At 41.5% G+C, this 13,433-nt stretch overlaps 1 protein-coding gene across 1 annotated transcript in view; it reads left to right on the top strand.

Annotated features, from left to right (window-relative positions):
• flt4 (fms related receptor tyrosine kinase 4) overlaps positions 1–13,433 on the top strand; it is a 42,105-nt gene that overhangs the window by 26,306 nt on the left and 2,366 nt on the right. Inside the window, exons 13-29 of the mRNA XM_027279798.1 lie at positions 702–1,061; positions 1,589–1,735; positions 2,421–2,552; positions 3,128–3,234; positions 4,373–4,508; positions 5,012–5,116; positions 5,265–5,378; positions 5,914–6,002; positions 6,720–6,879; positions 6,981–7,075; positions 9,486–9,608; positions 9,776–9,887; positions 10,117–10,216; positions 10,434–10,539; positions 10,624–10,748; positions 12,236–12,356; positions 12,507–12,592. Of these exons, the coding sequence (XP_027135599.1) occupies positions 702–1,061; positions 1,589–1,735; positions 2,421–2,552; positions 3,128–3,234; positions 4,373–4,508; positions 5,012–5,116; positions 5,265–5,378; positions 5,914–6,002; positions 6,720–6,879; positions 6,981–7,075; positions 9,486–9,608; positions 9,776–9,887; positions 10,117–10,216; positions 10,434–10,539; positions 10,624–10,748; positions 12,236–12,356; positions 12,507–12,592 (2,218 nt within the window). The remainder of the gene's footprint in view (positions 1–701; positions 1,062–1,588; positions 1,736–2,420; positions 2,553–3,127; positions 3,235–4,372; positions 4,509–5,011; positions 5,117–5,264; positions 5,379–5,913; positions 6,003–6,719; positions 6,880–6,980; positions 7,076–9,485; positions 9,609–9,775; positions 9,888–10,116; positions 10,217–10,433; positions 10,540–10,623; positions 10,749–12,235; positions 12,357–12,506; positions 12,593–13,433) is intronic.

Raw genomic sequence — 13,433 nt, 5'->3', positions numbered from 1 at the left:
TGGAGGTGAACAGAATTTGTGATGTTCACAGCAGTGGAAAATTACATTAAAAAAATCAGCAGCAACATAATCTTTCACTGATTGCCTGGTTAGAGTTATTGAAGTGTCTCCAAGAGCCCAACGGGGCCAGGACCCTCTAAACAATTACCATTGTTTGAAGCGAAGCTCAACAAGCATCTCTCATTGAACAGTCACAGGACTCTTGTACAAATACAGCTGCATAGTTTACACAAAATATACAAATAAGTAAAGAAATTTAAATATGTTTGACAAAAGAATAGTCCTGCTTGGTGAAAACCAACATCAGACCAGAAAAACGTGGAAAAACAAGGTTGAATAATAATGCTTCTCTGGTAGTTGGTACTATCACATGCCTGTGCCCAAGGTCCTACTGTCACATAATCTGGTCATGCAGAAGAAATAATCCTAATTAAAATAGTTAGCTTGGAGTAGTCAGTGTAGCAAGAAGTAATTTTGTTGGCACATATTTGAAATGTCACTTTTCCAGCCCTCTGAGCACCACAACGTCTCAATTTCTTCTATTTTATTGGGCTGCAGTGAGTAAGAAAGCTGTATGTATGGCTAGATACCACAAGTTTCCTTTCAACCCTGAACAAATTGTTTCCATGAAATGTTCATTGCATGAGATCTGTTGTTAGGTCACCTAACTGCCCCATCTGCCCTTCTCTGTATCTTCAAAGCCATCCCCGAGGGGTTCAGTGTGGACGTCCAGCCTTCGAAAAATCCCCTGGAGCAGGAGAGAGTGTCCCTGTGCTGCAGTGCTGACAATTACACGTACGAGCAGCTGCAGTGGTACCGTCTCGACCCTCAGGCCCTGCAGGACGACCAGGGCAAGCCCCAGGAGCTGGACTGCAGTAGTGTGCACCTCTACGCCAATGTTCTTGACAGCCAGCTCTCTTTCCAGGAGCCCTCCAACAGCTGGGTCCTGGACTTCACCATCCCGTCCATACAGCTGTCTGATGAGGGTCATTATGTGTGTGAGGCTCAGAGCAGACGGAGCGGGGAGAAACAATGCCTGTACAGAAACATCTCTGTCAGAGGTGAGAACTAAAAGGGGTGAAAGCTCACACACATCACCAGGACTTGCAGGGTAGTCATTCTAAACAGGGTTAATTATAGAGAAAATCTCAACCTTTTGCAGCTGAAACACACAAGTCACAGCAGGGACTTCTGCTAACATGCTGCAGGCGTAAAAATGCACACACTCTCATGCCCACGCAGCCGGATACCCACATCCACACATAACGGAGGGAGCACCTGGTGTTTGCATAGCATCAATATGTAGTGACAGAAAACAGAGCTGAGATGCTGCAGGGGCCAGAACACAAACAAACCCATGTTTCATTCATGTTATGTGAATCAGCGCCTCGAGCACATATGTTTATATTAATGGGATTTTTTTGTAACTTTTTCCCCTTTTGTCAATCCTACAACACCCTCCGGTACATATTACATACGTGTTCAGTCTTTGAGATGCTGTTCTAATCAGTGCGGACAAGTGATTAGTGTTCCCTTTCCTGCTCTCTCTTCTCCGTCTTTTTTTTGGCCTGTCCCTTACCCGCCTTAGCTCTGGAGGCGCCTCGGTACAAGCGCAGCCTCACTAACCAGACGGTGAATGTGACTGAGTCTCTGCGGATGGAGTGCGACGTGGAGGGAAGACCCCTGCCTCGCCTTTCCTGGTTCAAAGACAACCAGCCTCTTCACCAAATGTCAGGTAACATGAATACACCTACTCAGGTGATGCACGGCGTTTACACAACGGTGCAGCCTCCCACCTGTTGACTCAGCAGACACACACACACACACACTCATACACCAACCCATCTGGGATCTGTTACATTCTGGTTTCATATTAGAAAACAGAGCAGCTCCATTAATATTTACTCTATGTCAACTTCTGGCAGATATTGCCATTTTTAATATCTTTCCCTCGTGATTTATGGCAGCGCAGCTTTTAAAAGCCAACACGAGCACATGCACACGGATAGACAACCACCCACCAGCCCACCCACGCACTCATACTATTTAACAGTTGTGTCAAACAGAACCAGTGACAAGAATACACCCACACACACACACACATATATATATAAAAACCCTGCAGGCCGATAGACATGGCTCATTAGCTTTCTCAGCGTGTGTGTCTTTTTAACATCCGAAGGAGATGGAGGGGCAGGAGGTGGGAGGAGGCATAGTCAATATGAGCCTGAGTGACAGCTGATGCTCTGGGTTCACTCAGAGGGGCTGCTGGGATGTATGGGTCACCACACAGGGGCAATTATTGGGAATATAATTGAATACTATAGTTTCAATTCCACTATACTCTGCACGGTGTGTGTGTGTGCATGTATGTATGTGTGTGTGTGTGTCACTAATAATCCTGTGTCTAACCCTCGCAGGGGTCCAGCTACAGGATTCAAACCGCACACTGAGTATCCAGCGGGTCAGAGAAGAAGATGCCGGACTATACACCTGCACCGCCTGCAACAAGCGCGGTTGTGTCCAGTCATCAGCCGCCGTCAGGGTCATCGGTGAGACAGCCACACACACACACACACACACACACACACACACACACAGAAACAGACTCTTCCATACAGTCACACCTGAATCCACTCACACACCGGCACCGCTGACGTGCTTTCTCGAGTGCGCTCAAGCCTGAAATCACAGCCGCCCTGGAGCCTGCACCCTCTCACACAAAATGTTCAGGTCTGGATGTTTTGTCATTCACCTCTTGCACTTTTCCCTGCAGCTGGAGGTTTTGTGCTTTTGTTATGTACAGCTCCCCGCAATAAACTCAAAGTCATCGACTGCCGGGACATTGTGTGTACAGAATGAATAATTTAATGGAAGCGTTGCTGGGAGTTGTCTCATGACGAATGGCAGAATGAATGAACTGACTAAATGTCTGTTTAGCACACTTAAAGATTTTTTGTAAGGAGATTGCAATGAGGCTGGGGCCAATAGTTTGTAACACAGCACCGCCTACAGCTGGTGAGGAGTAATGGTATCAAAGAGAGATTAAATAAAGAACTGCGAGAGGAGGTTTGATGTGTAAGACATCTAAAAGTGACTCTTTCTTTCTTTCTTTGTTTGTGTCAAGGTTCCAGCGACAAAGCCAACGTGGAGATTGTGATCCTCATCGGGACTGGAGTCATCGCTGTTTTCTTCTGGGCCTTGCTCATCCTCATCTTCTGCAATGTGAAGCGGGTCAGAGGGCGCCACTCTTCATTGTGTGTCTGTGTGTTTGTGAGAGAAACTGACTGAGACACTTTAACCTCTGACTCACAGCACGTCTGTTGGCATTTGTGCACAACCTGTTTGATCTCGAAGGGAGAGTCGGTAATTTACTGCTATCCGCTGGGAACACATCCAATTATTCTTTTACAGCTATTAGCCCGAACAACAAGCATGCCTATAATGAGGCTCAAACTGGTCCTCGTTTGGTCACATATTGCCTTTCACTGTTCACAGCGTGGTGATATAATTAACACATTAACATAGACATGGCAGATTTTATTTCTCTCTCCTTCCCTCTTGTTCACTTGGCAAAATGTCCTCCCTACTAAGCACAAAACCCCAGCCAAACAATGAACAACAAATAAATCAAAAAATAAATATAGAGATCTGGGTTGACCGCCAATGCTCCTGTCATCATCGGACAGAAAACAGACAGAACCCCAAAGATTAAAGCAATAATCAACTACATATTAGCAGGATGCTAATAACTATAATATTATGGTCACATATTTAATATACAGCGTTCCAAATATGCCTTTAATCTGTCTGCTAACTACGTTCAAGACTAACAGGTTGCATTTGTCTTAAACATGAGCGCAACGCCTCTAATTATCAAGAGGAGACTCAGTTAAAATAAAAAACAGTCACTGCTTTATCAATAATCTCCCTCAGTGAAACACAGTTCTTAATTAGTAAATAAGTCAGTAACTATTAGATCTCATTGTGTACGAGGATTTCAATACAATGCAATCCGAGCACTGCAGATCCAGTGCACATACAGTGTCATCATTACATGCTTATCGAAGTGATTGTGGCAACACAAGTGAAAAAGATAAAGGTGCTACAGTGTTCCGGCACTATTATGTATTTGCTATTTGCAGTTGGCCTTGAAAGCTGTACAATAATAACAGGGTGGAAGGTCAATGGATGAAAATTTTGTACAATAAGTAGATTTTTCAAGAGCTTTCAAAGCCTTGCTCCCAGGTTGAAGTATTTCTAATGTGATAAATCAAGCAGTACGCTTTACGTGTAATTTGCTTTTTATTCTTGTGTTGCTTTTTCCACCACCTTATTTATCGTGATAACCCTTTCTCTCTCTGGACTTTAGGTTAACCCAGCAGACATAAAGACAGGCTACCTGTCGATCATCATGGACCCTGGGGAGGTGCCTCTCGATGAGCAGTGTGAATACCTGCCATACGACTCCTCGCAGTGGGAGATCTCCAGAGACCGACTCCGATTGGGTGAGGCAATCGGAAAAGGGTGGGATCAAAGGATGGATGGTTGGTGGGATAAATGAGTGAACGGGAGAGAGAGAGAGAGAGGGGGTTGTGTAAGGAAGTATGCAGGCGGGGGATGAGAGTGAATAGATGGATGGAACTGAATTAGTTTTCCATTTCCAGAATCCTTAATGGCATGAGTTTGGATCGCTGCCAGCTGGGCAAAGTGCTGCCAAGTAAAGTGCTAATGTTAAATATGTGCTCATTCCTAGCACGGCTTTTGAAAAACACCCTGAGGAAAAAGCATCTGTTCCAAGGAGACCAACTTATGGCGACATGTTGTTTCCAAACGCTGCAATTGAGATTCTAATTCCTCCCCTTTGCCTATGTGGATGCCAGATGCATTCACATTTTGCAGTTGCTTCCAACCACAACTGTTTGTGTATTCCAGTGAGACTAAAACCGAGTCTGCGTACATCACTGAGCATGGATATTCTGACGCTTTTATGTTCTTTCTCCTGACGCAGGAAAGGTTTTGGGCCACGGTGCCTTTGGAAAAGTAATTGAGGCATCAATCTATGGAATCAGCAAGAACAACAGTTTGGACACAGTGGCTGTCAAGATGCTGAAGGGTGAGATTTGTGTCTTTTGTTTGTATTCTGCACATGGTTTCAGAAAAAAGTTTGTGGTCAGAGTCAGCTCAACTGCTCTGGTGTAGTGCTGTATGTGTAACAAATGATGCGATGGTAGACGAATGAACAATAAGATGATGTGTTTCAGATGGAGCCACAGCCAGCGAGCATAAGGCCTTGATGTCGGAGCTAAAGATACTGATTCACATTGGTAACCATCTGAATGTCGTGAACCTGCTAGGAGCCTGCACCAAACCAAACGGTGAGTGTGAACTAAACAATAAAACCTCTTAAAGATGACTGCTCTGATGTTTATGTTGATTACGTCCATGTTAGTCAGTTTAAACATCTGATCATTGGTCTTTTCAACTATGCGTGTTTGTCCTTGAGTGAAATTCCTTCTCTATGAAGTGTTAACAGCTTCCACGCAACATGTTTAAGAGCAAACCGACTGAGAAAGTCAAACAGCTGCCTCTGTTTTTCTTTGACACCCCTTATTTTATGTCCACATCACCATCAGTTGGACCATTTTGAGGGAAGGACATCTGAAAATGTTTACCCTAAACAAAAGCAGCAATTTATTCCTCACAGCTAGCCTCAGGCAGGAAATGCTTTTAGGACGCCGGCTCTCACTGTTTTCTGGATATGGCGTGAAAAGCTCTTAGACACGAGGCAGAAATCATTTTAATTGCAGAGAAAACAGTGTGAGGTGTCCTGAAAAAAAATCTGCAGCCTTTTTTATACAGTTGCTGTCAAAAGAAAAAAAAACTAAAAAATGTAACTGTCTGTTTCACCAGGTCCGCTCATGGTGGTAGTTGAATACTGCAAGTATGGGAATCTGTCCAACTTTCTACGAGCCAAGAGAGAGTTCTTCCTCCCGTACAGGGTATCCAAAACTCTTCATGAACTATGAAGTAGTTTCTACTTTCATATCATATCTGATTGTTCTGCTGTGTTTTGCTTTTGTTGAGCAGACATTTTTTCTTCTCCTTTATTGAACACCTATGACAAATACACACTAATCTTCAATAAAGGATATTTGAACATGAATGAAAACCAGCATAATTCAAACACCAAATGTATTTACATATGAAATCATTTTGGACCCAAAAGAAGACAAATTAAATTATTAAAACTTCCATTTAGACCACATAGTGTTGCATAACTGGGGGGGATTATTGCTGTAATCATGTTTACCCCAAAATAGCTGATTTTAAATTAGGCATAAATGACTCAAGCTCATGAGCTCATTACACAAATATTTGGGGATTTGGGGATGTAATAAAAGGTTAGATTGAACAGGTTTCAACTGTGATTTGTCAGTTCACTTCATCTGATAATCTATGATCCATTTCCTGAGACAATTTTTTTTTATTTCAGCTTGAATTCAATTCATGCTACGCTTCCAATTTCTTTTAACAATGACTTCTTATGTTCTTATTTAACTCTGCCCAGAGGGATCTTTTGCATTTAAACAACCTCAAAGCATGAAAGACAATTTAGAAGTATAGAATAGTCTGTTTGTACTGAATCAAGCTTTTGTGGCACAGTAGTCTTGTTGGTTTTTTTTATATTGACCTACTGAATTGTTTCTCCAACTAAGGATCGCTCTCCTAAAACTCAAAGTCAAGTGAGACGAATGATTGAAGCCGGCCAAATGGACCAAAGGGCTCGCCACCCACCTTCCCCATCCTCATCCACTCGCACCTCTCCCCAGAGTCCATCATCCAACACGCCTGATGAGAATCCTGCTTTGGAGAAAAGTGAGTCTGTTTTAGTTATTATCATATTTAAGTTATTGTCTCATTGCATTTTTTTTTTCATTTCTCCATCTTTTTCTTTCCCTCATCTTCTTTCTCCACAGTGGAGGACCTGTGGAAAACTCCTCTGACAATAGAAGATCTAATTTGCTACAGTTTCCAGGTTGCTCGTGGGATGGAGTTCCTGGCCTCCAGAAAGGTTAATTGTCGGCATTAGACAGACAATTAGTGAAGCTGTGGTGAATCGTCAGCAGAGGTTGCCTTCGGGGACAGATGTTGTAACCTGGATTATCCAGCTTTTCACGCCTTCTGGTGCATCTTAATTAACCATGCGACCATAGCGTAATGCGTTTATTCAGGAGAAGTGACTAAATTAAATATATTTCCAAAATGTCTGAATGCGCCTAAAATTTAATTTAATTTGATTTAGTGTGTGCTGTTGGAAATTACTGTTCCACAATGCAATGTACCGAGGAAACTGAGAAGATAAACACAGCTGCAAAACAAATTAGACATTAAAGATATAAAAGGCTCATTCTGAGGTAACAAAAACATAATCATTCTCTCTTGTGAAAACATAGTTATACATATTATATTCAATTTCTGTCACAGTCAGTAAATAGAGCCCTTTAAATCTTCCATGCTGGAAGTTTTTTAGATTCTTTACTTAAGTTAAAGTAGAAATAATATAAGAAACAATAACAATAATAATCTGTCAGCAAATGTAAATTCATTAGGGGGTTTACCTGAGGAATTCGGACTGAGAGGTTTTCCCGAACTTCCTGCTTCTTCAGCTGATAAATTACATTTTTCACAGATTAAATCTGAAATATTTTGGCGGCATTTGCTGGGGAACAAGAGTGTCATTTGAGGAAAACGTGGATAATGTAGTTTCCAAAAATTCATGGAGCAGAAGTTTTGCCATGGAGTAGCTTGCACGCAGGCTTGCGTGGGATATCGAGGCTGTTACTAAGAGCCATCCGGTCCTTGTAACAAACCAAAGTGAGAGCTGTGTCACAAAATCAAATATGTTCACAATGGGTGTTTGGACTCCACCAAGATTGCCCCCTGCCCCTGTCCCCTCTGTTTGTGACATTCATGGAGGGGATCTCAAGGCACAGCCAGGGTATCTCTGCATCTCTGCTCTTTGCAGATGATGTGGTTCTGTTGGCTTCATCAGACCGTGATCTTCAGCACTCACTAAGGTGATTTGCTGAGCGTGAAGTGGCCGAGATGAGCATCAGCACCTTCCAAGTCTGAGGCCATGGTGGAATGGTCCATCAGGGTTGGGAGCGAGTTGCTGCCCCAAGTGAGGGAGTTCAAATACTTTGGGGTTTTGTTCAGGAATGATGGGAAAATGGAGCGTTAGACCAACCGGCAGGTGGGGTTGGCAGTATTGCAGACACACTGGACAGTTGTGGGGAAGAGGGAGCTGAGCCAAAAGACAAAATTCTCAGTTCCATGCCTCACCAATGGTCATGAGCTTTGGGAAGTGACAGAAAGGATGAGATCGTGGATACAAGTGGCCGAAATGAGTTCAGCATTAGAGATAGAGTTTTAGGAACTCGGAGTAGAGCTGCTGCTCCTTCACGTCGAAAGGAGCCAGCTGTGGTGGTAGTAATGTTGCTGTAGTAGTAGTAGTAGTAGTAGTAGTAGTAGTAGTATCATAATTTCCCCCCTTTTGTGTATTTTGCTGTTTAGTGTTTTAGTGTTTAGCCCCCTTTTGTGTATTTTGCTGTTTAGTGTTTTAGTGTTTAGCTGCTGTTTGGCTGTTTTGGGAGGGAGGGATTTGTTACTGTGTGTGACAAAGTTGATCAGATTTCTAAAAAAAAAAAAGTAGACAAAAATGTTTTTATTATCTCTTCTATTAAAACAACTAAATTGAATTAAAACAGAACTTTTTAATGAAATAAAACAATAATAATAAGATTCACCACATATTCTAGATAGATAATCTTGTGACAGTAATGAAATCAGCTTTATTTATTAATTCATTTGGTGATTGGGTGCACTGCTCTGAAGAGCAGAAATATATCGGTTATATATAATATATATATATATATATTTTTTTTTTTTTTTTTTTTTTTTTTTTTTTTTTGACATGTTGCTACTGGTCCACTGGTAATGAGATGAATAATGAAATTCAAATGGTGACAACAAAAGCAGCTGTAACTGATAATGAATATCAACGATCTGACCGGACTGTTAAATGTTTTAAACAGCTCATCCAAACCAGTCGTTACCGTAAATACATTTACGTGGCACCTTTGTGAATTATGTCAGATCTCCTGCTGCGTTTCACAGAGCTCTGCCGGGCTGAGACATAATCCAGTCCCAGTTACAAATTGGCACCAAGATACAGACACACACACACACACACACACACACACACACACACACACACACACACACACACACACAGTTTGGCAACAGATTGTTAAAATAACAAACTTGCTATTGACTTCCTCCAAATCATATCTGCTCATCACTCATCACAAAACAAAGTGAAAACAATGCATGCAAACGTTCCCGTAAACATATACTGTACATGCACACACATGTCCGCAGGGTTTTGATGTATGTGTGATCGTGTGTGTGTGTATCCACAGTGTATCCACAGAGACCTGGCTGCCCGGAACATTCTCCTGTCAGAGAACAACATCGTGAAGATCTGTGACTTCGGCCTGGCCAGAGACATATACAAAGACCCCGACTACGTCAGGAAAGGCAATGTACGGCATCCTCACACTCACTACGCTTTAGAGTTAAGCTTCCAGGTTTATTATCCATCTCCATGTACTTTGGAGAAACAGTAAACTCCTTTTTTTCTGTTTTTTTTTTTAACCCATATGATGATATGATCTTGTAATGATTGTCTGGTGTTTTAATGTTCTCTCAGGCTCGTCTACCTTTGAAGTGGATGGCTCCTGAGAGCATCTTCGACAAAGTGTACACCAGCCAGAGTGACGTGTGGTCTTTTGGAGTTCTCCTCTGGGAAATCTTTTCACTGGGTAAAGACAAAACCAGATCACGCTCACTTTAATCTTTTATGAAGATCCTTTTGTACAGACATCCAAAGAAAGGAGTTTCAGTACTGTCTCTTCCAGAACTCACAGTTCTGTCTGAGACAGAAGGTCAGCGATTGGGAATGAATTATTTTACAAGCAGAATAAATCAGTGTTATCCAAACATGACATGACATGTTTATTACTGTCTCGTCCTCTTGCTTAACATCCTCAGGTGCGTCTCCATATCCGGGAGTACAGATCGACGAAGACTTCTGCAAACGGTTGAAAGATGGTGTCAGGATGAGAGCACCAGAGACCGCCTCCCCAGAAATGTAAGTGTAGGCTTTCATTGAAAATGATCTTTCACTGTAAAATAAGATTTGTAGTCCTGAGTTATTTGATCGAGGCAAAGATCAAATGTTAACCTGCTCAGAGAAATTATCATTTTAACTGATTCTTAAACTTAAGAGAGGATATAGGAGCAAATTTGTGGAGGTTTGAAGACCACTGTGTCTTCTTTGTTGTGATGGTGCTGCCCTCTGCTGGTAGATATGGCATCATGCTGGCCTGCTGGCATGGTGAGCCCAAGGAGAGGCCGACGTTCCCTGCCCTGGTGCAGATCCTGGGAGACCTGCTGCAGGACAACAGTCTACCTGTAAGTCCACTGCTGGGGAGACATTAATTATAGCCAGTGATCATTTTAAATTTATAAATGGTTTAATCCTGAAATTCCTTTCAGGATGGAAAAGACTACGTCCCTCTGAACCACTCGCAGAGCTCTGAAGATGATGGTTTCTCACAGGCCTCATCACGGCCTCCGTCTGAAGAGGAGCTGAGAATGGCGTGCAACACCATGCCCACCAGGTACTAATGTGTGCTCTTGTTGTCCTTTAAGACCCCAGGAAAGGGAATCAACCAAAAAACTGTTACATCAGGAAAAAACATCTTTACATCAACAATCCCATGAAATGTTTTTAAAATGTTGAAATATTTTCTGTGTAGCTGAAGCATAATGTCTTTCTACCATTTAAACACATCAATAAGACACACTGTTGCCCTGGGCGACATGTTCATTAATTACCATAACCACATTCTGCAGTTTATTTTGAGCTGTTCTCACATACACCACCCTGCGGCAGCTGAAAAAACTCCCCAAAGAATACACTATTTAGCCGTTTCGCTTAAAATGACAGTACCCGGCTTATTTTTTGTTCAGTTTTTTTTCTCTGATTTTAAACTAAATGCTTGCAGTACATCCATGAGCAGTTTTTAGGATGTACATATTTAATAGGAACCAATGGGCTTAGGGATGAGAACCACAGACATGCAAAGGAAGTTGCAACGAGAATGCATTGTAGGTTGTATGTTGGTAGTTACCAAAAATACAGAATATCAACTGAATTATTCTTTATTGGTGACCAATAAAGTCCAATTTTGAAAACTCTCTTCACTACACAAACCTGTCATAAGTTGTTTGTTTTGGATTTGATGAATATCAGCCGTTCACGAGGATGTGCAGGTTTGTCATATTTCATCATTATATTAATTAATCCATAATTAAGTCCAAAGTGTTTTCCTCCCTGTGGAGACCTGTGGGTCTATCTGTACATGACTCGTATGACAGGTCTGGACCCTGTGAAGTTTATTCGTACTTAACATCAAAGTGCGACAACGCGACTAATTCACTTTAATTATTGGCGCGTGCCATTTAAGAATCTGTTCGTATGAGTGTTTTCTTATGCATGAAGCTCATTGTTTTCCATCCCATCGGGACTTCTTTACTCAAGGCCCACGATTTCCTGGAGCTTATAACACTTTCCATTCTATCAGTCAGTAATTTATTATTTAGAATTTTTAAAAAACCGACTGTTCTTGAGAAGCGATTATTAAACTAGAGGTCACAAACCCCCACAGGAAGGCTCAAGATCATTTTGTTGGTATTTCATGGGATGAGGGGAGAGTACATTTTTTTGTTCCCCAGATGTATTATCAAGTCCGTATTTTTAGATGATGATCTGAAGTTTGCTTCGACTTGTGTGCTGAATAGTTTCCGCCTCGAGGCTCTCACTGATAATTTATCAAATGACGCAAAATGAAAAGTGAAAATCATTCTGCCAATAAAATGTTCGCCACCACGTATCCTCTTTTAAACCACTGACTGAAGAAATATTGATGATTCATAGGAAAAACATATTTAGAAATGAAAATGTAAACTAATTTTTTATCCACTTGACTCACTAACTCACGTTATATTTTGCTCTGCTCTGTTCCTATCTTTCTCCCAGCATTTGTACATCATTAGGAGGCTCTATCATGTATTAATAATGATATTTTCTACACTTCTTGACCAGGTATTATAACTGTGTGCCCTTTGGCGGTTGTGTGTTTGTGGGACCATCCAAAATCTACCAGCCCAGAGTGAAGACATTTGAAGAGTTGCCTCTGGAGATGCACCCACAGAAAACTCCTCAAGTAAAGCTCTTTATCCCCTCATCAATTGTTGAAAATGTGAACCGGCTGCTGACATTTTCTCATAACAAAGATAGCTGCTGCATTCACAGACATACATAGCAGCGGGGTCAACCAAAAGCACTTCATTCAACCAACTGTGTCTATTCCCAGGACAACCAGACAGACAGCGGGATGGTTCTGGCCTCCGAAGAATTCGAGAGAATTGAACACCAGCACAGGGGTGCCGCCTCAAAAAGGTTAATAATAGATATGATCGTTATTACTGGTCACTGCTCATTACTCACTGTGAAACAATGCAGTCATTGTCAGATTTATTAATGAAGGCTGCTTTCATAGACGTTTCAGAGTTGAGGGATTTAGAATAAGGTCTCAAATATGCAGTCAAACTATTCAGCAAAGGAAGTGAGCACCAGCAGATCAGTGCATCTGTAAGTAGGAGTGAGTAACAGTGTGAGTCATTTGAACACTAGGCCCATATTTCTGAAAGTCCTCTCAACAGCCAACTTCGCAAAAAGAAGAAAGGTCATTGCTAAAATTAAAGAAGAATAAGAAACTCACTTGTGCACTTTACAGGAACGTGTGGGAGGGACCTGTTAGAGCAGATCACATCAATTATCACATGAATGCTCAGAGCTGCAACAGCCGGTCTGAGATAAAGATTTAAGATTCAAGATATATATATATATATATATATAAAAATAAAACAGCTTACTTTTTACCCAGTGATAAGTTATTCTACAACACTTCAACAATCATGTGAAATACTTACCATGTCCAGTAGCAACAGGGGAAAAAAAACAAGCATCCAACAGCTTGAAAAAACGAGAATTTTATACAGAAACATGCTCATCCATCAAAAAATGTATGTATGTGTGATAAGGGAATGTATGATGACGAGAGTGAGCAAACAAAAGCAAAGCCAGCTTTATGCAGATTAACATCCTGTTGATGTTTGCTACATGAAAGCAGCACCTGGAACTGGCAAGCTGTTAAATCAGCTTGCTTTTATTTGTCATATTCATATTGGAGTTCATATATTATGTTTGTCATGACCAATGATACACCGCAGAATCCAAA

This window comes from Larimichthys crocea, chromosome I, assembly GCF_000972845.2.
Source record: "Larimichthys crocea isolate SSNF chromosome I, L_crocea_2.0, whole genome shotgun sequence".
NCBI lineage: Eukaryota > Metazoa > Chordata > Actinopteri > Sciaenidae > Larimichthys > Larimichthys crocea.
Note: the sequence above shows the minus strand (reverse complement) of the source record. Positions and strands in the feature narration are given on the sequence as shown.